Source organism: Aspergillus nidulans, chromosome II (assembly GCF_000011425.1).
Source record: "Aspergillus nidulans FGSC A4 chromosome II".
NCBI lineage: Eukaryota > Fungi > Ascomycota > Eurotiomycetes > Eurotiales > Aspergillaceae > Aspergillus > Aspergillus nidulans.
In genome coordinates this window covers 568,639-592,302 of record NC_066258.1, presented here as the reverse complement: position 1 = coordinate 592,302, position 23,664 = coordinate 568,639, and the positions used below count along the sequence as shown (strand labels likewise).

General features: G+C 49.9%; 9 protein-coding genes across 9 annotated transcripts, besides 1 other annotated feature; 2 read left to right on the top strand and 7 right to left on the bottom strand.

Annotated features, from left to right (window-relative positions):
- Positions 1-23,664: part of a sequence feature (contig 1.139 1..347029(1)) that runs on past both edges of the window.
- ANIA_11587 (uncharacterized protein) lies at positions 1,313-1,482 on the top strand (the record flags this gene model as incomplete). The annotated part of the gene is made up of 2 exons (XM_050611190.1): positions 1,313-1,366; positions 1,405-1,482. The coding sequence occupies 2 exons, from the start codon at positions 1,313-1,315 to the stop codon at positions 1,480-1,482; spliced, it is 132 nt and encodes a 43-aa protein (XP_050467240.1).
- ANIA_08045 (cleavage and polyadenylation specificity factor subunit 5) lies at positions 1,685-2,880 on the bottom strand (the record flags this gene model as incomplete). Its single annotated transcript, XM_050611189.1, has 4 exons — positions 2,748-2,880; positions 2,393-2,644; positions 2,152-2,322; positions 1,685-2,048 (listed from the first exon to the last, which is right to left on the bottom strand). The coding sequence occupies exons 1-4, from the start codon at positions 2,786-2,788 to the stop codon at positions 1,685-1,687; spliced, it is 828 nt and encodes a 275-aa protein (XP_050467239.1). The 5' UTR covers positions 2,789-2,880.
- ANIA_08044 (a-pheromone processing metallopeptidase Ste23) lies at positions 3,077-6,554 on the bottom strand (the record flags this gene model as incomplete). The annotated part of the gene is made up of 2 exons (XM_676221.2): positions 3,077-6,270; positions 6,318-6,554. 2 exons carry the CDS (start codon positions 6,552-6,554, stop codon positions 3,205-3,207), a joined length of 3,303 nt encoding a protein of 1,100 aa, XP_681313.1. The 3' UTR covers positions 3,077-3,204.
- ANIA_08043 (putative BYS1 domain protein) lies at positions 7,706-8,507 on the bottom strand (the record flags this gene model as incomplete). Its single annotated transcript, XM_676220.2, has 1 exon — positions 7,706-8,507. The coding sequence occupies exon 1, from the start codon at positions 8,315-8,317 to the stop codon at positions 7,706-7,708; it is 612 nt and encodes a 203-aa protein (XP_681312.2). The 5' UTR covers positions 8,318-8,507.
- On the bottom strand, positions 9,096-12,302 carry hdaA (histone deacetylase HDA1; the record flags this gene model as incomplete). Its single annotated transcript, XM_050611188.1, has 14 exons — positions 9,096-9,468; positions 9,519-9,625; positions 9,676-9,755; positions 9,807-9,892; positions 9,948-10,040; positions 10,091-10,154; positions 10,303-10,414; positions 10,464-10,674; positions 10,727-10,854; positions 10,906-11,018; positions 11,078-11,216; positions 11,271-11,284; positions 11,334-11,622; positions 11,675-12,302. 14 exons carry the CDS (start codon positions 12,300-12,302, stop codon positions 9,232-9,234), a joined length of 2,301 nt encoding a protein of 766 aa, XP_050467238.1. The 3' UTR covers positions 9,096-9,231.
- Positions 13,066-14,873, bottom strand: gpdA (glyceraldehyde 3-phosphate dehydrogenase GpdA). Its single transcript, XM_050611187.1, has 8 exons — positions 14,814-14,873; positions 14,678-14,697; positions 14,578-14,613; positions 14,508-14,521; positions 14,335-14,398; positions 13,592-14,276; positions 13,367-13,537; positions 13,066-13,314 (listed from the first exon to the last, which is right to left on the bottom strand). The coding sequence occupies exons 2-8, from the start codon at positions 14,687-14,689 to the stop codon at positions 13,286-13,288; spliced, it is 1,011 nt and encodes a 336-aa protein (XP_050467237.1). The 5' UTR covers positions 14,690-14,697; positions 14,814-14,873; the 3' UTR covers positions 13,066-13,285.
- Positions 16,475-17,361, bottom strand: ANIA_08040 (PHO88 family protein; the record flags this gene model as incomplete). The annotated part of the gene is made up of 3 exons (XM_676217.2): positions 17,238-17,361; positions 16,952-17,112; positions 16,475-16,860 (listed from the first exon to the last, which is right to left on the bottom strand). Exons 1-3 carry the CDS (start codon positions 17,252-17,254, stop codon positions 16,475-16,477), a joined length of 564 nt encoding a protein of 187 aa, XP_681309.1. The 5' UTR covers positions 17,255-17,361.
- htz1 (histone H2AZ) lies at positions 17,810-19,222 on the top strand. Its single transcript, XM_676216.2, has 3 exons — positions 17,810-18,224; positions 18,465-18,534; positions 18,598-19,222. Exons 1-3 carry the CDS (start codon positions 18,126-18,128, stop codon positions 18,837-18,839), a joined length of 411 nt encoding a protein of 136 aa, XP_681308.1. The 5' UTR covers positions 17,810-18,125; the 3' UTR covers positions 18,840-19,222.
- On the bottom strand, positions 20,655-22,583 carry ANIA_08038 (putative R3H domain protein; the record flags this gene model as incomplete). The annotated part of the gene is made up of 3 exons (XM_676215.1): positions 20,655-21,589; positions 21,647-22,181; positions 22,245-22,583. 3 exons carry the CDS (start codon positions 22,581-22,583, stop codon positions 20,655-20,657), a joined length of 1,809 nt encoding a protein of 602 aa, XP_681307.1.

Below are 23,664 nucleotides of genomic sequence, written 5' to 3'. Positions count from 1 at the left end.
GAAGCTAACTCCACTCCAGTCTTACCCACTAAACCCAGGTCCAAAGCAATCTAAAGTGCATCCTACACGCGCGATACAACGCTGCGCCGTCCAAAGAAGGGCCAAAAACAACCGGTAAAAGAGCAAATCCAACCTCTTGCCCGCATCCTGCGACGATCTTTTCACTTCCAGAAAGAACTCCGTGGCCGTCCCCGCGTGCTTAGCTCAGACAGCTGGTCAGATGGTCAGATCAGTCAGTAAACACCCCCGCCGGACCTGCTTTCTGCGAACAGAGTAGTCGTAGGCCCGTAGCGGTCTGGGATAGGTCGCGTAATGAGACGATCTGACTGGGCCATCCAGCGGTACTTTATAGTAGTCAGCCAGTAACCACCCACATTTAATTCGGGAGGAACGGCTGTGAGTTGTGAAGAAAAAGAAACGAACCACTTGGATCGGCCACTCCGGCTCTGCCGTGCTTGCCAAGTATCGGGGCGTCTGGCTATATGGTAGTCAGCTCGGCAATGAGAAATATCGACGGACTAATTCCCACTAACCGTGCATGTTTCTGCTCGAAGTAACCTTAGGGAGGGGCTACCCCTGCTGAAGAAATCCTACCCTTGATATTGAGTACGCAGACATTATTATCTATACCTTGATCAAGCTATCTCCTAAAGCAACCCACACTGTTATGGTTGAGATATACAGATCCATACGTGTACAAATTAAGCTCCGACGTTGTACGAGACTACTGAATCCATCCCAGTCGGTTCCTGATAAGCCTTAACCTAGTGCTGGCCTGAGTTTGTAATGGACTGTAGATAGTTTACCTGGTGTCTTGACTCGTCTGTATATTTTTCCATGTAAGATACGATAGTTCGACTTAGGATGATGCTTTGTGCACTCTCTACGTCATGCATGTATGTCGTATTTACGCTGCTGCATCGATATTAGGACAAGGACATCCTGTAGTCCCCATTCCAGCATCTATTTCTGTTTATAGGCAGTGATCTCATTGGTTGTATTATGGTCCGCTCAGGGACGTCGAAGATCGGCAGTTTTACACGACAAGAATACGGAGTAGATAAGCACTAGTCGGTTAGAATAAATAAAGTGATGAAGGCTAGCTAGAAAGCAAGCAAAGTGAGCCCGCGTTAACACGTACCATGAATAGCAATATTGAAATACTACTTCATAAGATACTAACGTGATCCATGGCTCTTATGCCATGGCCTGCATCATGCGGGCGTGCCTGCATGTGCCGAGTAGGTTGGAGCTCGACACTTTGTCCGGCGGCCAAAGCTAAGGATTTCTCCGGCCCCGATTCGTCTTCACCATGGTCGACGGCGAACAGGCAGGTATCCCGCAGATGATAGGGCAGAATCGAAAAGTAGGTACATGAGAGTAAATAGATTATCAACCATGCAGATATTGCTCCTAAACGCCTGTCATAAGAGCGAGATTAAATACGTACATCCTCAGAAAGCAAAAGCACTGGAGTTTTAAAAAACGTTGTGCCGACAATGACCCCTCAGGAGTGCATGACGACGGCCATCCATAACAGTCATATTAACTCTGAAGGACGTCTGGTTAGCATAGGTAATAAACAGCTGGTAATAAACAGTTGGGGGACAAGCACTAACCGCCCGCCATCAACTGCTCGCTCTTCTCTTGACGAAACCGCATCACCGCGAGCTACGCACCCCACTCACTGCCCCTGTTGCCCTCCAGTTTCCGCGCCCTCGGTATAGTCAGCCATCCCCGAGTCCTCCTCCTTGGCCTTACCATTATTATCGCCGGCAAGAACCTTTGTCTTAGGAACCTGATCTCCTGGCGAACCCATCCCAGGCGTAGCAGCAACAACATTATCATTCTCATCGACGAATTCAAAGTTATATCTCGACAGCAAGTGCGGGATGGATGAGAGCTGCGGCCCGTAACGCTGGTTGTTATCGTAGAGCTCAAAGAGCGGTACGGCGAGCAGCTTCATGTTCTTCGGGACGGAGAGTACCTCTGCAGCAACACGCAAACACATCAGCATATCATGACCGACGAGACTCATTTGGTCCTTGCTTTAATGCTGTATGCAGACACTCACTCTTCTTCGGAAGCTGAATAAAATATAATTTCTTACACTCCTTCGGCCTCGTAACATGTCCCGGCAGAAACGGGTACATGAAAGTCTCAAAATTCGGCCTCCACCACTGCGCAAGTGTATCTCCAATCTCCCAGTCCTCATTTACTCCCTCGCCAGAGAATTGCGATCCCACGGGCGCAAGGCGCTCATTCAACCGCCTCTTGAAACCCTCGATTTCGTCATCATCGTGGAGGAGGTAATCACCGGGTCTGCACAGCATCCAAAAAAGGTCAGAGTCAACGATGGACGCCTCCGGCGGAGGTGAGTTGGGGTGCGTACAGCTTAAAAAACGCATTCGCAATCTGCAGCATCAGGACATGAGGGTGGTTGTGTTCATGGCAAACGAGGATGCCTTCGCAGGTGCGACGCATGCCGTGCTTCTCATAGTGTTCTTCGAGCCGCTTTAGGCGGGCGAGCACGGACGGGTCTTCCTCTGGTTGTGTTTCCTTTGTGCCGAATGTGTAGTTGGAGAGAGGGTAGAGACGAATTGTTTCGGGCTGTTTTGCGGAGAAGTCTTTAGGGGCGATAGGGCTGTAGCAAGGTTATGAATTTGTTAGCTAAGGCTCACTGTCCTGATAACTTGCTCGAACTTGACTTGGAGCTGGATGGGACGGGATCGGATGGGAGCACACACGGGAAGCTACTTTGTATTGCTGTTATTGTGGTTGTTGACATCTTGGTGGGTAACTGTGCTGATATGTGAGGTTCTAGGAATTTGGCAGTACAAGAGGATTGAGTAAGTCCTGAAGGACTAAGATTTGGTAGTTATGGGTGCTGGTATTAGAGAGCCATCATCAAAGCTCCGGGATGTTTTGATTGGTGTTAGAGCTCCTATCGCAAAAACATCGGCCCGTTTGGGACGAGATACTGAATGCTTCAGGCTCGATGGAATATATTCTTCGTCGTTAATCTAACATAGCCCGAGTGCTAGGACTCAAGTATTATTTCTATTAGAAGTGAATAGGACTGCAAGACTTTATTTCTACAACTCGTAAAATCCGTTACCAAGCCCGCCAGCCACCACCATGCCACACTGACCGAACCAAAGCGAATGATGCATACCCTAATACCAAATATCTAACCAAGAAAATCTAAAGTTTGGCCTCAAAATCCTCAAATTCGGTGAGATTTGTAATGGGGTTGGGCCCAGTACTAACAGCCAGGCGTGCCTTAAAGTCGGCGACGTTTGTGATATAAGTCGGGCGTGCGGCTTTAGTGCGGTTGGTAAGGCTGGACCCCTCAGAGCCTTGTTTGGACTCAACACCAAGCTGCTTCGACATCAAACCGAAGTTTTGCCCAATGGTTTCAAGAGCAGGGCCGACCTGCTGTTCAGAGAGGTTCAATGTGGAAGTGAGGAATGTTTTGAGGACGGACAGGACCTGCTCCTTGTCGCCGGGGGAGACACCCTCCAGTGCGATGCCGAGACTGTCGCTATCTGCTGCAAAACCAGCTGCCTCGAGCTGCTTGGTGACGAAGGAGAGCAGGCGTGCTTTTTGTTCCTTGAGCTCAACGGCGTGTGCACCAGCTTGAGCTTTCAGGTGGATCGAGAGCTTGCCTCGGGTAGGAGAGGCAGGGTCAATCATTTGCTTGTAAAAGTCGAGAATGTCTGACTTGGTCAAGGCGCGGACACGAGCAGCGTCGGTCTCATTCTGCTGGAAGTCATAGTCTTCAGAACCAATGTGGCTCCAGAATCGTGATGTCTCAGAACTCAGGTTCTTGAGCTTTTCCAGTCGCTTGTTGATGACGCTGCGCTTGTGGCCCTCGAACTCGTCCTCCGTCATGGTCTCTAGAGTCTTTCCAAAGTTGGACAGGAAAGAGTCAATTCGGGATTCCAGGTACTGAGCAGTGCGCTCGCTCTGGATAATCACGCGGTAACCAATGGTGGTTGCCGAGTAGCGCGCGCCGCTCCAGACGACATAACCCAGCTGCTCCTTGCTTCGGAGTTGGTCAAAAGCAGGCTCATCAGTCATCTGCGCGAAGAGTAGGAGTTTTGCGCGAAGGACTTCATCGGCAATGCTTCCGATAAAGAGGTAATACTCGATGCAGTGGTTGACATTGGCCGGATCCTTGAGAGGCCGTTCGTAAATGTAGTCAGATCCCGGCGGAATGATCACATTGCGCCTGACGTACCACTGGGACTGAGGCAGAGTTCGGCTGTTTAGGATAGACTCCACAGTATCAGTCATTCGCAGAGCGTCCTCCTTGTAGATGTTACCATGCGCCAGAACTTCGATATGGTTCTGGCGCAGGATCTGAGGGAAGAAACATTTGATGTCCTCGGCCTCGATGTGGTCGAGCTCGGCGGCGTACTGCTCATTGAGCCAACCTCGCTCCGCAGTCAGATACCGAGTGTAGTCTCCAACCTGGTAGTACGGCTGCTGATACTCTGCATTCTTATAACTACGGGTCAGACGCTCCTTGATGATCCGGAAGCGGTCTGGGTTTATTTCAAGGTCACGCATGCTTGTGAAGACCTTTTCCAGGAGCACAGCCATCTTATCGTTGTAGCCTCCGACGGAGATATCAAGCCCAAAGATGCTGGCGGAGAGATGGTAATCCAAGCCAGCGAGTTCTGCGTCGTAGGAATATTCAACCAGAGCATCTCTCACGAGCTCACAGTACAGCTTCGACTTCACGAGGTTGGCGGGTGTAGCCCAAACCAGAGGGTTCCGAAGAGTAACAAAGACAGTAGCCTTGGGAACCCAGAATCGGTCGTCCTTCTTAAACCAGAGGCGGACGTGGTCGTCGTGGCGGATGAGCTTGGGCGTCTTCTGAGGCTCGGACACCTCCTTCTTCTCCACCGAGAGCCTAGTGGGAACGAACTCGTTCTTATGGGGCATATGCAACTCCTTCAGGCGTGTTTCCGGAGTAGTGTCCAGCGCCGCCCGAATGCCGGACATGAAGTCCTTGGGAACATCTTCGACCTTGTATTCAGTTCCGTACCATTTCTCCTTAGTGTCCCAGTCGCCTGGGTAGTCTTGCGCAACAACAATCAACTTGAAGTTGTCCTCACGAAGGTATGAGAGGGCCTTCTTGATCGCCTCCGGGTCGAACTTCCTGAGGAGCGACCCACTAAGTAGCCATTCCCGCGGCAGAGGCTTCTGCATGACGCTGCTCAGGCGGCTCGTGAAGCGGCTGGCAGGCGACTTTTGCTTGAACTTGAACTCCACCTCGGCCAGGTTCTTCATCTCCTCGAAAATCCATGCCTCAGGCTCGCGTTCTTTGATCATTGCAATGTACTCAAATATCACCTTTACAACCTGCTGGTACTGCTGTAGTCCTTCCTGCGTCAGCCGAACAGAAACAGTAAAGAATGCAGCTCCAGGGCAAACCGGCATCACACCGGCAGATAACCCATTCGCCCATCCCTTTGCTTTGATATATGCCAGGATACTACCGGGGCCTTCGTGGCCAATAAGATGGCTAATGTATCGGCTCGGTTGCGACTCATACAGCTTTTCCTCGTCCAAGAACGGGAAGTAGATATCCACCGACCGCGTATCCATCACCGGTTTAGCGAAGATCTGTTTGCACATGTCGTTTGGCAGCCAGATCGGGATGCCATCCCACCGGTTCTGTGGCAGGTCCTTATTACTGACACCAGCGAACAGCTCTGATACCCACTTTTCCAATTCATCCAATGATTCACGGCCCAATACCACCAGCTTCATCCTGTTGGCAGAATAATGTTTCTCATAGAATTTCATAAACTCATTGCGGATTTCAACGCCGCGTTTCTGCGGCTCCTCCTTTAATGTTTGAAGATTTCCAGTTGAGAAATGATTGTAGGGGTGATCGGGGTTGGATAGCGACTTGTTGAGCTGCATCAAACGCCACAGATCGCTCTGCAGATTCTTCTTGTTTTCTGAATCTACTGCCTGCATCTCGCGGTCTAGTGTGTTCTCTAAGAAAAGTGGCGAAATAAAGAACTGTGCGAACCGATCGAGCGCGCCATACAGTGGTGAAGGTCCATTGCTCTTAGATTCCGCGGAAGTGCCATTTGTGGTTCCATTAGGCGTGACTTGGCCGCTCGACTCCCCCGTCGCACCTGTAGCAGACACCTCAAAGAAGTAATTGGTCTCGGTACCGGCGGTATAGGCATTAGATGACCCGGAGTGAGACGCCAGGTACTGGTTGTATGCGTTCTCTACGGGATACTAGAAACGGATCAGAGATGTCTTTCCTGCCGAAAAGCAATGCATACCTTTTCAGTTCCCATGAACAGCATGTGCTCCAGCCCGTGAGCAAGACCCTGTAAATCTGCCGGGTCACTGAAGCTTCCCACGTGAACGTCCATCGCCGCAGCAGCCTTGTCCGTCTCCGGGTCATGAACCAGCAGAGCCTCAAGCTTATTAGGCAGCTGAATAACCCTGTAAGAGCGGTCATCCAGAGAAGGCTTCTCCAGCCCCTCCGTCAGGCGCTCTGCCGACCTCATTGTCATTTTTCTCGTGGTTGTGAGAGACTGAAAGGAGGAGGGGCGGATGAAGGGAGAATTATGCCAAAGGAGGGATGGCGAACAAAGAACAGGCGCGTGCGGTCGCGAGGACGCGGAATTTGAATGACGGGCGAGCGGCAAGAAAGTAGACCCTACGGGAATAAAGAACGAACGATGATGAGCTAGAAATGGATACAAGGAAGGCGGGCGTTTGTTCCACAAGCACAGACGGCGGACCACAGGAGAGTACCTTGGTGACAGCATGCAGTGAGAGGCAGCGCGAAGGGACTGGCGGTAATCAACCGTGGAAGGTTGTCCGGGCGATCAGTAGACTTAGAGAGCGACTAGTGACGAACGCTGGGTCAATAGAGGCTTTCGAATTGGGAGGGATTGAACGATAAGAAGGATGAAAGGGAGACGGATGAGCTTGCAGTTGGACGTACGCCACAATGCCGTACTTGAGGAACGGGTTACAGAAGAGGCAAACACGCAATAGAGCCTCCAATAGTATGGAATAGTGGAATGCACCCGAGTAATGATATCTTACAGGCGCAATGATCACTCAATAATTCAGGAATCCGTGTACGGCATGTGGATGTTCCCTTCGGCAACACCCTTGCGGGCGGTGAAGCTATACCTCGGACAAGGCATTCCCCTTCAGCAAGGCACGTTCATGAGGCCAAAGATCAAGAACGTGCAAAGCTGGGGCTGAGCTTGGTCTGGTGCGGGATCTGGGCGCATTGCGGAGAACCTTGAAAGGGTCATGTAAGGATAACATAAGGACGAGGCTGGGACTAAACAGAAGAAAGGCAGCGATCAATATCTTATACCTACTCATATTGGCGTGGTCTAATGGTCTAACCCGTCATTGCCGCAGATCAATCATGCTGCAGCCACTTACTCCGTAGTCGTGCCACCTCTCTATTATGACTGGCAGTGCGTCTATGTTGTGCCTTACTTTTGAACTACCGGTTTCCTTGATCTAAAATGTGGTGAATTCAATAATGTTGCTTTTCACTATGCTTTGCAGTTATGAATTCGTTATTATCCAAACAATATCAAAGATACTCCACCAAAAGCGTCAGGAATAGCATAAAGCATGACTGCAACTAACACAACACTTCGTCCATCCCAGGCTCACCCCAGACTCAAAATACCTAAGCAGGACACTCATCCGCGCAAAGCGTCAATGTCTGATCCGAATTCGGCTCACAAGTCTTCACCTGGCTTCCAGCTGGCTGCGTTCCATCAGGCCAGCAAATTGTCGGGCAGTCCTCGTTATTCGACGTCACAGTAAGCACCTGGCCCTGGAAGTCTGTGCCAAAGATCGTGGACAGATCGTACCACACCTGGCTAGGGTCAAGCGTGTACGCAAAGATCAACTGCGGGCTGCCGTTGTATAGCCCGTCGCTCTGGCGAGTGATTTTAAGAGCAATGCCACCCGTCACAGCGTCGCGGTGGAACTGCTCGCTGAAGGTTTCGCCGGGGTTAATCTTGTGCACATTGCTGACAGAGCTACCAACGCTCCAGAGGTAGAAGGGCGCTGCGCAGTTGTTGTGGACTTTAGCGTTGCCGACGGCGCTGGCCAGAGGCGCTAGCGCAGTGATGGCAACGGCAGCAAGGCTGGTGAAGTGCATCTTGAGGTGCGGTATAACAGTATCAGTGGAGGAGGCTGTTGAGGACTTATGGTATTGAGGACGTGATTTTGATATCCCGTTCAAGGGAGAGAAGTCATCCTTATATAGGTTGGGTGCGCAGAGTGATTGCATATCGAGTAAGCTGCTCGGTCTTTGCTTTCTGCTATCTCTCCTCGGCACCCATGGTCCGATGGCAGTCTTGCTTGAGCATTAGCAGCAATAACGATGACCGCATTGCACTTCCGGCAGCAGCCTCGAATAGGGCTGGTACTATACTATTGGTATAGTCTGACGTAACAAGAGACTACCAACGACAAGGCAAAGCTCCAGATTGGTCATGTCGCGGGTTATACGAGCAGGAATGCTTGCGAGACAGAGTCATGCCGTGGGACTGCGTGAGACAGTTACATCCTAGCAAGTAACCAGAGGTACAGCGGTCTTATCAGAACAAGTCAGCCCAATACATTATTTTAGGGTTGTGTTTGTACAATACCAATCATACTGCTTTCTGGTCTCGTGTGGGATGAGTTGCCAGAGGCTCGCTTTGCAGATGTCTCAGGATAGTGTCCACTAGCACGGGAACGACTGGTGGCTGATGTTTGGCTTTCCGGATGGTCTCGTATTTTGACGAATGCAGAGTCCGCCACAACCCGTGGGATCCGGGGTAGCTCGCCTTAGTGATATTTTTGTCTCAGCCATCATCTGACCGTGAAGAACAAACAGAACAAAGAGAATGAGGTCAAACCACACGGGGCGTTACTGTTCCCGCAACCAATGCAAGACGAGTCTTCAGGATTGCTGCCAAGGTATGAGAATGGGAACTTAACTAGTATACTCTTATCAAACTAGATGCTCCTTGTATTGTGCTCGTCATGGATACAACAGGAAGCCTTTTCGTCATGTTTCAGTCTATGAGCTGATCAATCAAGCCGTTCTAAGCCATTTCCGCCCTCCCGACCATGCACAAAATAAGAGACAATTACAATCACATCTCCTAACCGATTTAACTACCAATAATAGAGAAATTTCATGATGTTCTCTGGTGATCAGGCCGCTTTGGGAGCGGCCTTGGTAGGTGAACGCTTGACCGGCTTCTCCTCCTCCGTCTCCTCGCTCTCAGGCTCAATACGATCTTCGATCCATTGGAAAACCTCATCTTTGTGGTGCATAAGCATGTCACTAAGTCCTTCCCTGGATGACTGAATAAGTTTCCCATAGCGCTTGGTTGCCTTGCGGTCACTCTTCCAGACACCATGCGCCTTTGAGACAAAAACGAGTGAGTTCTGTTGGAGTCAGGATTTTGTACTAGACGAACGACGGTAAGACTACTTACATCTCGGTACCATCTGGATAACCAGACTTGAGTATGCGAGGCCACTGCACGGACTGGGTCTTTAGCAACGAATGAAATGACACCGTTAACTCGCTGGTAAAGGGTTTCTATACACGGATTAGCTGCCTTTCTGTGGTTGCTATGCACAATCACCTACCTCTATTGATTAAGAGGTTGGCAACTCCATAGAAAGCATTTCCAATACCAACGAGGAATATCTCGGTTGCTTCATTTGGGCTAGGGCGCCAGGTCAGTCTCGAGGCCAAACTTTTGGGATCCCGAGCTTACTCGATGTAATTATCCCACAAATACCCGGCCAGTTCTTCCGTCGCTGTCGGTCGATTCTCGTCTTCTTCCTCGAACCTGCCTGATGACTAATGGATTGTCAGAATGGGGAATCTAGATCATTTCGGGTCTAGATAGACTCACAGGTTCAGTTGTGACATGTTTAGGAATATTTACGTCAATCACAGCGTAACCCTTGCCAACAGCCCATTGGACATAATCCTTCATTACATCAGCCTTGTTCTAAGTCAGCTCAGCCGCCGCAGGGCAAGACAGGATGCACTTACTAGCCAGCAGTTGTGCGCCTCCAAGTTGTTGGTTAATGGATGTGGCAATCCCATAATCTCAGGCCTGTCACTGTCGGTATATAGAACATTTACGTCGAGAAGTAATACTCACGGATCATGAAAAATGACTATAAGCGGGGTAGCTTGATTGTAATTTGGACTTCCAGGGGTTAGCCATGGTAAGATACTACACTCTTGTTGATAGCGTTTACCTTGCCAAAACCTGATTCTCGAATGATTTCGATATAGCAGTGCGGTAGATATAGAGAGAGGTGAGCTTATAGTTGTCATAGAGCTGCTTGGCCTGGTAAGCTCGAATGATATCTGCGGCTTCATTAGTCCCCATGCAATTTTTGATGTCTTCCTAGCCTACCGTGAAGCCTATCAGTCCAGACTCCTTCATTCTTTATTGCCTTGGGATACATGCACTTCCAGTAGTCGGACTGGATGGACGATACTCGCCGTATGGTAGAAATGGCCGCTTCTGAAGGGCAGGTGAAGGATAGTCGGTCAGGCGGATTTCCCATGAGTGTCTTCGTAACAGCGAGAGCAGACTTCGAAATCGACCTAAAATTATAGCCACCCTGTATTTCTACAATTAGCTCGCGAAAGATAGATATTTCGGCGCAATCGAACCTCCAAGCAAACAGCAACCTTGCCTTGAGCCAGCGTCATCAACATATGCGTCATATGAGCATAGCACGCCGGGGTGACAAAGCATCCTCCAAGCGTATCTCCCGCAGCAGCATCAAAACCAGACGCAACTTCGGACTTGTTAGTTCACTGTTCTTAACGATGGATAGCGGATCTCATACTTATAACCAAATCAGGGTCAAACTCCTGGGCAATCGGCATGACGACCTGGTGAAAGGCATATATGTAGTCCCCATCACCCATTCCTTGACTAGGCCAGGGTATGTTGACATTCCTAGCTGACGATCAGCACGAAGCCCTGGATGTCAGGAAACGAATACATGAATCACTGACTTTCCTTCACCCGCTCCAGCGCCACAGAAATCCGCGTCGCCATCCTTCTCCCCGGGATAGAAACTTCCGTTTTGGTAGACATGAAGCGAAATGTACAGGACGTTGGGATCGTCATAAAACGCCTTCTGTATTCCGTTTCCTATATTATGTGAGCGGCACTGTTCCTCAGTTCTTGAAAGATATCACTGGTTACCATGATGGACGTCCCTGCTATGGTTAGTTTCTTTCAATTGCCTGTACCGTCGGCATGACATACCAATCAAGGATCATGATTTTTCTGCAGCTTAATCCAAGTCGTTGCTGGCAGACACGCGCTGCCACAGACACATTATTAAATAAGCAGAATCCCATTGTCTTATCGTGCTCGGCGTGGTGCCCCGGTGGTCGAATAACAGCAATTGCGTTCTTTACCTTGCGAGTAGCTACGGCTAGGCAAGTTTCAATGGCGCCGCCGACAGATAGCAAGGACGATGCGAAGGTGAGATTATTGAAGTAAATTGAATCTCGAGTATGCTCCAAGGCAATCAGTTCCTCATCAGACATATCTGCAGGATAGATTAGTTTTAGAAACTCTGCGACACCGAGTAAGAACCGTACCCTTTGTGCTCTCTACGAATGCATAATGTGCCGCGGTGTGAACTAAAGAGATTTCTTCCTCGGTGGCATTGCGAGCATGAATCCGCTTCAGTGGGCGTGCCACAAGAGGCCTGGTTGATTCGATGTCATCAACCAGTCCTGCCCGGCAGAGCTCTTTGTAAATATAGTAGATTCTTCTTGGATCTTCCGGATGCACATCTGAGGTTGGTCGGACTTCACAATGATAGCGCATCTGAACATCGTAACAAAGTCCTGACGGCAATGAAGCAAGTGGAAGTCCAGGCGCTTCTTTGCTTTCCTCAGCATAATCTGAGTACTCATCAACGAGACTGTCCTGGTAGTCAGGAGTGATATCTGCAGCATCTGCAGGGACGGTTGAGTTCAGGTCAATCTTCGGTGACAAGACCCTCGCTTCATCTGTCGTGGCAGATGATTCTTGGGTCTGCGAGTTACCAGCCTGAACCACAGGCATCTGCATCGGTTGGCTGAGAAGCGGTGGCGCCAGATATGGATCAGATCTGCCGTTTAAATGGCCGTGTGTTGTCTGCTGACCGGCAGCAATTGCTGTGTTGGGATTGGCAGAGTGGTACCCTGCCTCCCCCATAATGATGTCCTCATCATCTACCATTGTCGATGAGGGGAGCCAGAAAGCCCTTCTTTGTTCCCCAGGTCCGGTGAAAGGAACGCGTTGTGTTAACGCCTCATGACCAACTTGATAGTCAGAACGGTAATATTCTCAATAAGCCCAGGAAAAGACAAGACAAAGACCGGAGACTTTTTGAGTGTACAAAGTGCGAGTTCAATGAGCTCTTGATAGTTCAAAGGCAGTGCAGAATAGAGAATAGGAAGTAAGTTAGTCTAGTTGTATGGAAGGGCAATGAAACAATTGAGAAGACAGGAAGGGTCTGGAACTAGATAGCTCTGTGTGAAACCCAAATTGACACAAATGAGAGTTGAAACTGGGCGCCGGGACGCCGCGCGAGTCAAGTAAGAATGACTGAGGTGCGCAGAAATTCGCACTCGGACACACCAAGCTAGGAGGGAAGATTAGGGGCCCAACTTACCCCGGCGCGTGCAGGTGGTCTGGCGTAGGAGTTTGGTTGATGGAGCTCTAGGACGGAATTTAGGTCGGAAGCTTCCAAAGCGCCTTGCACGTGACATATTTCCCCGGTCAAAAGGACTAAGTATACCCAGATGATAGAACGGCATTTGTTCTAATCTGATAAAGGAACGCGGGATATACTACCTTCGGCATTTCAAGGCTTTCAAGTCCTCAGCTGCCTGGCATGAACAAATGTGGTAGCTCGTTGTCGACGCCGAAATTCGCGACGGCCAATATAAGAGCAAGTACTGGCTATTCCACGAGAAATAGTACGTCTAAGCTACCAGTAGAAGTGAACAATAGTGGTGAAATTGATCGTGTATTTGTCATTAAATAGTACGTAACAATGGGATCCTATGCCAATATCCCCAACAGCTCCTATGAATCTGCAGTTGCGGCATGTGGATACGGACATAGTCTGCACACTCCTGCTAAAGAATGGGCAACTTAATAGACCAAGGAGTATTTTTTTACAAGGAGCTCCTGGCCATTGGCTTCCGACCTGTTTCCTATTGGGCATCAACCTTGGAGATGTAGGCTGGGTGCGAGTTAGCAACGCACAAAATGTTTCCATCTAACTGAGGACTTACTGATGAGGTCAACAACACGGCGGGAGTAACCCCACTCGTTGTCGTACCAGGAAACGAGCTTGATGAAGTTGGAGTTGAGGGCAATACCCGCCTTAGCATCGAAGATGGAAGAGCGGGTGTCACCGTTGAGGTCGGTAGAGACGATGTCGTCCTCGGTGTAGCCAAGGATGCCTAAATCAACTAGTTAGTCGAAGATGTCCAACAGCAAAAGCACATTCACATTACCCTTGAGCTCGTTCTCAGAAGCCTTCTTGACGGCATCCTTGATCTGGTCGTAGGTAACAGCCTTCTCGGTGCGGACGGTCAGGTCAACAACGGAGACGTTGGAGGTGGGAACACGCATCGCCATGCCGGTGAGCTTGCCATTGAGCGAAGGAATGACCTTGCCGACAGCCTTGGCAGCACCAGTGGAGGAGGGGATGATGTTGGTAGCAGCGGTACGGCCACCACGCCAGTCCTTGGCCGAGGGGCCGTCGACGACCTTCTGGGTAGCAGTGTAGGAGTGGACGGTGGTCATCAGACCCTCGATGATACCGAAGTTGTCGTTGATGACCTTGGCGAGAGGGGCAAGGCAGTTGGTGGTGCAAGAAGCGTTGGAGAGGACCTGAATGTCCTTCTTGTAGGTCTCGTTGTTGACACCCATGACGAACATAGGGGCATCAGCAGATGGGGCAGAGATGACAACCTTCTTGGCACCACCCTTCAGGTGAGCGCTAGCCTTCTCCTGGGTAGTGAAGACACCGGTGGACTCGACAATGTATTCAGCACCGTCCTGGCCCCAGGGGATGTTGGCGGGGTCACGCTCGGTGTGGAAGCGGATCTTCTTGCCGTTGACAATAAGACCCTCGTCGTAGGTCTCAATGGTGCCCTTGAACTGACCGTGCTGTGAGTCATACTTGAGCATGTAGGCCTACATCACACGACGTTAGCTAAACATAATTAGCTCCCTAGAATTCGAAGTAGCATACAGCGTAGTGGGTCTCGATGAAAGGGTCGTTGACGGCAACAACATCGACGGTACCCGCCTCGATGCTAGAAAAATTGTTAGAATCCTATATTCACACGAGAAAATTCGCGATTCAACGAGCTAAACACCCAGCAATATAGGCTATAGCTGTTGAATATGGTGGGTGACACTCACGCGTTACGGAAAACCTGGAGGCAGTGTTAGATAGGAGATAGGCCGGAATTGGGGGCAAAGCAGAACTCACGATGCGTCCAATACGACCGAAGCCGTTGATTCCGACCTGGAAGCAACAAGTTCAGTAAAATTGACCTTGTGGTAAAAGCCCGTTCATCTAAATGTCGTACCTTGGGAGCCATTGTGATGTCTGCTCAAGCGGGGTAGCTGTTAGTCAAGCTGCGATGAAGTGGGAAAGCTCGAACTGAAAGGTTCAAAGGAATAAGGGATGGGAAGGATGGAGTATGGATGTAGCAAAGTACTTACTTAGGGGAAATAAAGGTTCTTGGATGGGAAGATGAATATACTGAAGATGGGAAAAGAAAGAGAAAAGAAAAGAGCAGCTGGTGGGGAGAGCAGGAAAATATGGCAACAAATGTTGGACTGACGCAACGACCTTGTCAACCCCGCCGACACACCGGGCGGACAGACGGGGCAAAGCTGCCTACCAGGGACTGAGGGACCTCAGCAGGTCGAGTGCAGAGCACCGGATGGGTCGACTGCCAGCTTGTGTTCCCGGTCTGCGCCGCTGGCCAGCTCCTGAGCGGCCTTTCCGGTTTCATACACCGGGCAAAGCAGGAGAGGCACGATATTTGGACGCCCTACAGATGCCGGATGGGCCAATTAGGGAGCTTACGCGCCGGGTACTCGCTCTACCTACTTCGGAGAAGGTACTATCTCGTGAATCTTTTACCAGATCGGAAGCAATTGGACTTCTGTACCTAGGTTAATGGCATGCTATTTCGCCGACGGCTATACACCCCTGGCTTCACATTCTCCTTCGCTTACTGCCGGTGATTCGATGAAGCTCCATATTCTCCGATGATGCAATAGATTCTTGGTCAACGAGGGGCACACCAGCCTTTCCACTTCGGGGCGGAGGGGCGGCCGGTCCCGGATTAATAATCATCCACTGCACCTCAGAGCCGCCAGAGCTGTCTGGCGCAGTGGCGCTTATTACTCAGCCCTTCTCTCTGCGTCCGTCCGTCTCTCCGCATGCCAGAAAGAGTCACCGGTCACTGTACAGAGCTCACGAGTTCGTCACATTTTTCTACAAATGGTGGAGGCGGCGGATTTTAGGCTCAAGTCATGACCCTCTGGGTCACTCCAGAATCAGCTAGGTCAACGAATAAGGATGATTCTATAGGAAGATCCAGGCACCGGTCAACCATGATCTGGACAGATTTGGGAGCTCGGTATAAGCTCTCCACCATCTTATTCTGTATAGTTTAGGCTTAAAGTTTATCCAGGAGATGTTGCTGAAGTCGATTTGAGTCCACTTCCTCACTGGTAGCTATACGACTTTGATGGTCGTTGTAGGGGCTGTATTAGGTCTCGATCAAACACAAATAGAATTAAATGGTACTCGAGTCCACTGAAGGTGGGCTTCTCCGTCTTCCGTAGCCGTGCCGAAATCCTTACAGCTTGTGTTGTGTGACTTTTGGTTACGCCGTCTGACTTTTGTGGTGAGCTAACTAGAGATCATGCTATATCTCCTGATTTAATACAATGCTCATCATAACATTCCACCTGGAACTGCTAGCAACGTTTGACTTGCATTGTGCAACGCCCTTTGCAGAGCTATCGGATGATCAATAGTGCCACGTTCTAAATTCAACCAACGCAGGTGCCCCAAGCCTTCGACATCCGGATGTATTTCGAAAACCTCATGGCGATTGCAGTCCTCAGATTCATGTTCATTCCAATGCTCATTGGTGAATAAAAGGTTCACGGGAATAAGTTCAAACTCGAGATACTTGAGAATATTGAAAGCCAAAGGGACCCTCTATGCTCCAAGCTAGAGTCTCAGCCTGGAAAGCAAATCCAAATGAAGCTATGCTACCTCCAATTCCTCATCATCTTATCTATAATACAGAGCGAAGAATATCCTCTTGACACCGCTCCGTCCTCCGACTTCAATAAGGAGCTTACTCCTCCTTGACACCACCCCTCCAGTTCTTCTCGGCGTTCTGGAGGGAGGCCTTGTCGGTCTTGGGCTGGCCCTGGCTGAGAAAGCTGTTGGCAGCCTTAAAGGGACGCTGGAGGTCACCAGTCGCTGGCTTCCCGAAGACGTGGATCTTAACCAGATTCGATTCGAAAGCGCCCTTCAGCGGGATGATCGACTGGATCAGAAGAGGGTTGGTGTACTTGAAGTACAGATGCATGACGGCCATCATGCCAACGCCCATGAACTGGCTCTTAATGAGCTGGCGGAACTGGCCCTTATCGTACTCCATGTTGGTAGTTGTGACAGGACGAGGCTCCTCGCCGCTTCCAAGCGGAGCAGGCTCGACGTATTTCAGTGTCGAAAGATCTGCAGAGATTACTTCAAGTCAGCCAACTGCAAACAGAATATCCCGCCAATAGCTTTGGGACGATGCAAGATATAAACGAAAAAGACGAACCGTTCTTCTTATTGATTTGAGCCTGTGTGTAGAGATACAAGCTCAAAATAATCACGTTCGACACGACGTAAAGGCCACGAACAAGCAGCAGAACATCAGGGTCGTCGAAAGGAACCTTCTTGGCGACCTGCATCATCACAACGATGATCGCCAAATTCGTACTATAAGCGCATAGTCTATCAGTAAAAGATCACTGAGTCATGTGGAGATGTTGGCATGGCTTGACGGTTGTTTCATGCTTGTCCAACACGATCCACAGACAAGAATGCGTAAAAGGTTGACGTACACTTGAGGGGACACCATTTTGAAAGCGGCAATGGAAGGCAACTGAGCGAGAGAGACAGATTGCCGCGGTGTAATGAACTGAAGGGTGGGCGTTGGTTGAAAGAACACGCGAGCAGAAACTTCCCCAGGCCGTCACCATCAGAAGGGAAGTCGGACAACTGTCCTAACGTGCAACAATCACGTGCCTAGGTACCTCCAGAACACGCGGAGATAGGCCGGCGATAGTTTTAGAGCCTCAGGCATTATAAAAATGGCTGCTTATGTAACAAGGCTAGCACACTCTTCGACTCATGCTTGCTCCTACAACTTCTGTGCTGCGATGTTGAGCTGTGCAAAGTCGCCCACTTCGTGATATCATGCGGCCAGACACCTGATCAGGAATTACCTAAGGTCTCATGACCCGCATTAGGTACACAATTTATCTTTTTCGTCTAGGACATGCTCGAAATGCCTGCCAATAGCAAGCAACCTGCAACCTAGAAGCGGGCGTTGGAAGGTCAGCGTCGACCTACAACCTTTCAATGCTAGGTTGTCCCTTCAAACAAAGCTTCTGGACTATCATTGCGTGTTATTGAGCATATACACCTTTCTTGCGCTTCCCCGGCACGCCGATGCCCTGGCATTCATCATCTCGAGTCATGGCCATAGCTGGGCTTCGGTTGGGATGGTGAGGTGGTTCCCTAATCTGGACTAGCGGCGTTTGAGGCTCGATGCCGTCTTTAGCGACCAGGATGGCTCTCACATTTCTGACTCCTTCATCCATCAACAACGCGCGTGCCGTTACTGTGTCGAATCCTTCCAACGTCCACCATCCCGCTCTATCGACTAATAACCTTGATCGGCGCGAAACTTTATCGTCCGCGACCCCGAATCTCAACGCTTTTCCAAAATGCCTGGCGGAAAGGGAAAGTCTATCGGTGGAAAGGCAGGCTCCAAGGACTCTGCGGGGAAGGCTCAAAAGTCCCACAGCGCGAAAGCCGGTTTGCAGGTCAGTATTTTCACTTCTTTTCTGCTAAATCTTTCCATAGCTGTTTCTTATTATCACGATTTCCCGTGCGTGCGACAACTCTAAACTCCTGCTACACCTTTCGCCCTCTCACTCCTTCAAGATGTCCATGGTTCTTGATAGCTTCTAGCTTTTCGCTCCGACCTACATTCCTTCGATCGCATCCTTTCAGCATCGTCGTTGACAGCACTGTGGTCTTATGTCTCTCTAACTCATTCACAGTTCCCATGCGGTCGTGTTAAGCGTTTCCTCAAGAACAATACGCAAAACAAAATGCGTGTTGGCGCGAAAGGTAAGAAAACCCAGCGTCTCTCGCTCGAGCAACACTTGAAACCTCACTAACACCTTTATTTAGCCGCTGTCTACGTCACTGCAGTCCTTGAATACTTAACCGCTGAAGTGCTGGAACTTGCCGGAAATGCTGCCAAGGACCTCAAAGTCAAGCGTATCACGCCGCGTCACCTACAGCTTGCCATCCGTGGAGACGAAGAGCTCGACACGCTTATTCGTGCAACCATTGCTTTTGGTGGTGTTCTGCCACGCATCAACCGCGCCCTGCTGCTTAAGGTGGAACAGAAGAAGAAGAAGGACGCATAAGCACTGCGGATACCCAACACATACGGCGTTTAATGATGATTGAATGGAAACACCCCAGCGTACAGTGATCATGACGACTGAATCCAAGCCCTGCAGACTACCATGTTTCGAGAGCATCTGGCCTTGGCCCTGTAGTCGCATTCCGCTTTTTACCACTGCAGCTCGGCATGCGGTTTCCTTGTTTTTGAAATACTCTTGCTCTTGATAAATGTTCAGCTACCTCCACTTGATGTCTGCTCCGTCCATCGTTTGTCTCGAATTTCCAAGGGCGCTGTAATGGGAAAAGGGGTATTCTCGGTAGTGGAAACTGTTTGTCTATTTCGCAAGTCTCTTATCTCTTTTTTTTGTCCTAATACTTTTATTCTTCGAATCGCTGGTGTTGAGTGCGTTATGATTATTTCTGGAAAGAAAAAAGAAAATTATCGATTTCCGAGAATCCGTATTTCCATAGTTGTAGCGCAGTTCTTTCACTAAGCTAAACCACCTCAAAAGTATATTTTGATGCAGGCCAACTCCGTATTTACGTTCAGCACCCCACAAAACTACAAACAGTCACAAGAAAAGGAAATGTAGCATTTATACCAATATATTTATGGCGCTATTCCGTACTCCGCACTGTATATCGACGCACTTCCTGAGTTTCTTCCCACCGATCACGCGGAGACCAACCCGGCCCGCTGTGTATTTGGTCAGCTTGCTCTATAACATCTACAAACTTGCCCGCAGATTCATAAGTCATTGGTAGGTAGGTACCTAAGAATGACTGAAAAGACACGCCTAATGAGCACTCGATAATGATACAGTATGGCCAAGTAGTTGCATTAACGGAGCATGGATTTTGCTTACATAGCAGCCATTGAAGACTGAATGTGGTATACAACCAAGGGGCGCTGAAACCCAATTTTTTTTTTTTTCCGACTACTGAGCTCGTGTCTACGTATGTGACTAAACGCATGGTAAGGTTATAGAATTCTCCTAAACGAGAGCCTACTTGGGAGACGGACACCCTCGGTTCCCTTACGGTTTAGCAGACTTATTGCTTGGTGATGCATTGAGTCGAGGACTAGAGCCAAAACTCGTGAACAAGAACCTAAATCGATTACTGTATCTTGGTCCTAGGCTTCAGAAGATACTCAACACCCTGCATTCAACTTCCATAAAATAAATAGAGATACAGCGAAGGGAGGCAAAGAAACAGAAATAAAGAAGATAAAGATGAAAGAAAAAGAGTAAGCATTAAACGATGCAAGTTTGCCCCCATATACAATAAGATCCAAAAAGCGATGCAGATGCAGGGTCATTCCTCTTATCATGGATCACAGAGACATTGGTATTCTTTTTGGTCGTTCTTCGTAGTCTTCTTGATTGAGATGGTGCTTCAATTTCTTAGATTTTTTTTGTCTTTTGCTTTCCGGCAGACACAACTCGAAATACTAAAAAAACTTGGGGAAGTAACAGGGGAGAGGGGGTGGGGTGGGGGTAGTGTTGCACACCATGCAAGGCGTCCGCGTATCGCAAAAAGTCATGGCTTCAACTTGCGTGATTTCGTTTTTCGGCGAATGGGAGAAACATAATCGAGTCCGTATGAACGGCGCGCCTAGAGGGCTGCCCCAAAATAACTTCTAAACTTGGCTGGATCAGAGAAATACTTTCTTTTTGTGATTCTCTTTAGTTGCATTGTCGTTTCATCATCCCTCATCGAATCGTAAGCCGATCATCGCACAAAAAGATCAGGCCTCGTGATATAAAAGGTCGTATGCGTCTTTCGGTAAAGCAATCTAACAGTTTTCGTTGTCTTCATCTCCCATTAAACGTTTACTCCACAATAATCTCCACGCCCGAGCTGGTGCGCAATTCGTCACTTCCACGCGACTGGTGTCCGTTGGATCGTCGAAAACCTGGCCCTTTCTCGGGAATGGGGCCTCTCGGCTGCCTAATAGGCATGCGCTCCTGTGACTGACCGTCAAATCCAACTCCGATGGTGCGGTTACTACCAATGGGACCAGCGCTAGAAGGCTGACTCTCCGGCTGCTCCCAGGAGAACATACCCCTCAATCTCCTTGGGCTTGAGTTGGGCCCCCCAATGCCAGTTCCCAGAGAAAGGCTGCTCAAGCTGTTGACCAGAAGACCATCGTCCCGTTGCATACCAAGGGAAGAACCAGATGGGGCAGGTGTCAAGGTTGGTGTATTGGACGCAACACTTGTCGAGCCGTCATAATGCTGAAGGCGCGCGCCGTTGGATTGGAGTGCAGCCGGGAAACTTGCCGAGGATGGGACAGGAGATGGAGTGTAAGAACGCAAGTCCGCGAATGATTTCGCCGCGCGTAGGTTCTGCGTATTTCCGAAACCAGCGGAAGAGTCCAAAACTCCCAAGAAGCCGGAAGATGGCTGTCCCCGAAGGGTGCTGAAATGGGTAGGTCCCTCATTGCGAGCCTCGCTGAAATCAATAGTCGCTGCGCGGTTGAGCCCGCGACGAGCGGTCTCCGTGGGCTGAACAGCGGCGGGAATGGCAGACAAAGGGGGGCTCACATTCGTGCCTGGTGCGACCTTGAAGACTTGCACCTGACGTTGATCCCCAGTTCCACGCGACGCGTGACCGAGACCCATGTTGTGAGCAAGAGTGTGCACAGTGCGGCGCTGGACAGGAGTAAGGTTCGGCGGGAAAATAATGGAGTCGCGACTGGTATCTTCCTTAAACAGCAGAAGCTGCGAGTAGTAGGATAGAGTCTGTGAATCGTTCAAATCGACTTCTAAATAGCAAAGCTATGTTAGTATGTCTAAGTGTGAACGTCATTGCGCCAACTCACCGAGCTTCTGGCCACGCTGGGAGACCGGAGAAGGGGAAGTCGCCGGAATATGTGAGGTGAGGGACGACATAGAACTTTGGGTCTGAAGCTGCGACGCGGCCATGGGACGGTGCTGTTCTTCAAGCTGACCGCGACGCTCGCGCTTCTCGCGTTCAATGCGTTCGCGTTCCTGGAGAGGAAGCATCTTCTTATACTCAACCCTCAGCTTCCGGCCCTGCAATTCAAAGTGGTTGAGAACCTCGATCACGGTCGCAGTTTCCTCCGCCGATGTGAAATTTGCAAACGCAAGTCCGCGGAAAACACCATTGTCGAAATGGTAGTTGAATGCATACGGCAGGGGGAGGTTTAACTCGGTCATCAGCTGAACAAGCTGCTCCTTCTTCACAGCAAAGGGGATGTTCTTGATAACGATCGCGGTGGGAATCAGCTCGTCATCAGCCTCTGAGGGACCTGCGTCTCGCATTGAGCCTTGGAGTGGAGCTGAGCCGAGGTTGGAGAAAGGGCTGGGAATCCCTGGCTGTTGATCTAACCATGTCTAGACGGGAATTAGTGAGGCTAGAATCATCAAAGCGATCATGTACATTAGTTCTTCACGTACCGTCGGCAGACCCGCTCGAGTAGTGCGAGGGGCAGTCTTCAGGCTCGCTGAAGCTGAACGTATACCCCCAAGAGACTGAGCGTTGGCAAAACCATTAGGATTCCATGTCTGCGATCCAGGGAGGTCATAAGCATAGGAAGGGTTATGTAGCGACGGGTTCAGCCGGTCGAGATTGCGATCGTAGCGAGCCATAGGATCGTCGTACAAATTCACGGGCATTGGACCGTAGGCGTCAAACTGTCGCGAAGGCTGGCGATGAAGAGGCTGCTGATGGCGTTGGGAGCCAGGGGAACGCGAAGAATTGTCGTGATACATGTCCTGGGCTTGTTGATAACTCATGGTGGCAGAAAACGAAGAATTTCCGACAAGCAGCCAAACCGAAGAATGTGGCGCTGGAACCCACCACAACAATCCCGCTTATTACAATTCGGATAGAGTGCAAGCGGACTACTTAGTCATAGGAGCGATCGAGCAGGCGGAAGATGTTTTTTGACCAGTCGATAATTATCAAGGGGTGTTGACAGCCACGTTTGGGTGAGGACGGAAGAAGTCCAGCGGAGATTTTCGACCCTGGGAAGGAGAAGGGTGGCCGGGGCTTGTCTCGAATCGGCCCGGGGGAGGGGCGTTGCAAGAAGCCTCTGCTTGAACAGTGCACCAAAGGTTAATAGAACAGCGTCGGAGTGTGCGGAACTGATCCAAGAATCCGATCAAACTTGGACTATCTCCTGGCTGACGCGATTTCAGTGCCTAGATGAAATGGTCTAGGCGTGGGATTCTGGCGTTCGGTCTGGGACGGACATCAGAAAAAAAAACAATAAAAACACAGCAAAAGAAAGCAAGTTGAATATGGATATAGCGGGATAAATGAGAAGCAAAGAAAGAAAAAGGAAGATCGCCACAGCCTGGCTGGGATGACCGGGGCGATGGAGATGAGGTGGGAAAAAGAAGGAGAGAGAGAGAGAGAGTTTAAGGTTGAGGGCGAGGGGAGGAATTCCAATCGTGAGAGTTACCTGCTGTCACCCAGATTCTCAGTCACGGACGGAACGCTTGGTCGAGTCCACTGTCCCGCAACCGCACCCGAGTTATTATAAGGATTAAAATATTATTAGTATCCTTATGGATAGGTCGTTTGAGGCGAAACAAGGACGCCCAGGAACGGATAGTGATTTCAGCCTGCAGCCAGCGAAGATCCAAGCAAGCGAAGTAGGCGAATAAAAGGGGTCGAACGAGGTTATCCAGTGAGTCGTGACCCGTCACTAGTCGCGTTTTCTGTTTGGTTTGTGGGTTCAAGCTTGGGTTGTGTGGATCGATTTCTGTCTGCGCTGCTGTCTTCCACTCGGGAGGCGTATACGGAGGCAGTGACTTGAGGTCTGCTCGCCGTCGAGGTCCAGGTCAAGGTCGGTCCAGGTCGCGGATTGAG

Excerpts from the sequence above, each read along its gene's own strand:
- gpdA (XM_050611187.1), bottom strand. Across the intron at positions 14,277-14,334 it reads TCATCGAGACCCACTACGCT|GCCTACATGCTCAAGTATGA; the intron begins GTATGCTACTTC and ends CGTGTGATGTAG. Across the intron at positions 13,315-13,366 it reads CCGTGTTGTTGACCTCATCA|CCTACATCTCCAAGGTTGAT; the intron begins GTAAGTCCTCAG and ends ACTCGCACCCAG.
- htz1 (XM_676216.2), top strand. The coding sequence starts at position 18,126 with ATGCCTGGCGGAAAGGGAAAGTCTATCGGTGGAAAGGCAGGCTCCAAG. Across the intron at positions 18,225-18,464 it reads GCGCGAAAGCCGGTTTGCAG|TTCCCATGCGGTCGTGTTAA; the intron begins GTCAGTATTTTC and ends ACTCATTCACAG. Across the intron at positions 18,535-18,597 it reads AATGCGTGTTGGCGCGAAAG|CCGCTGTCTACGTCACTGCA; the intron begins GTAAGAAAACCC and ends ACCTTTATTTAG.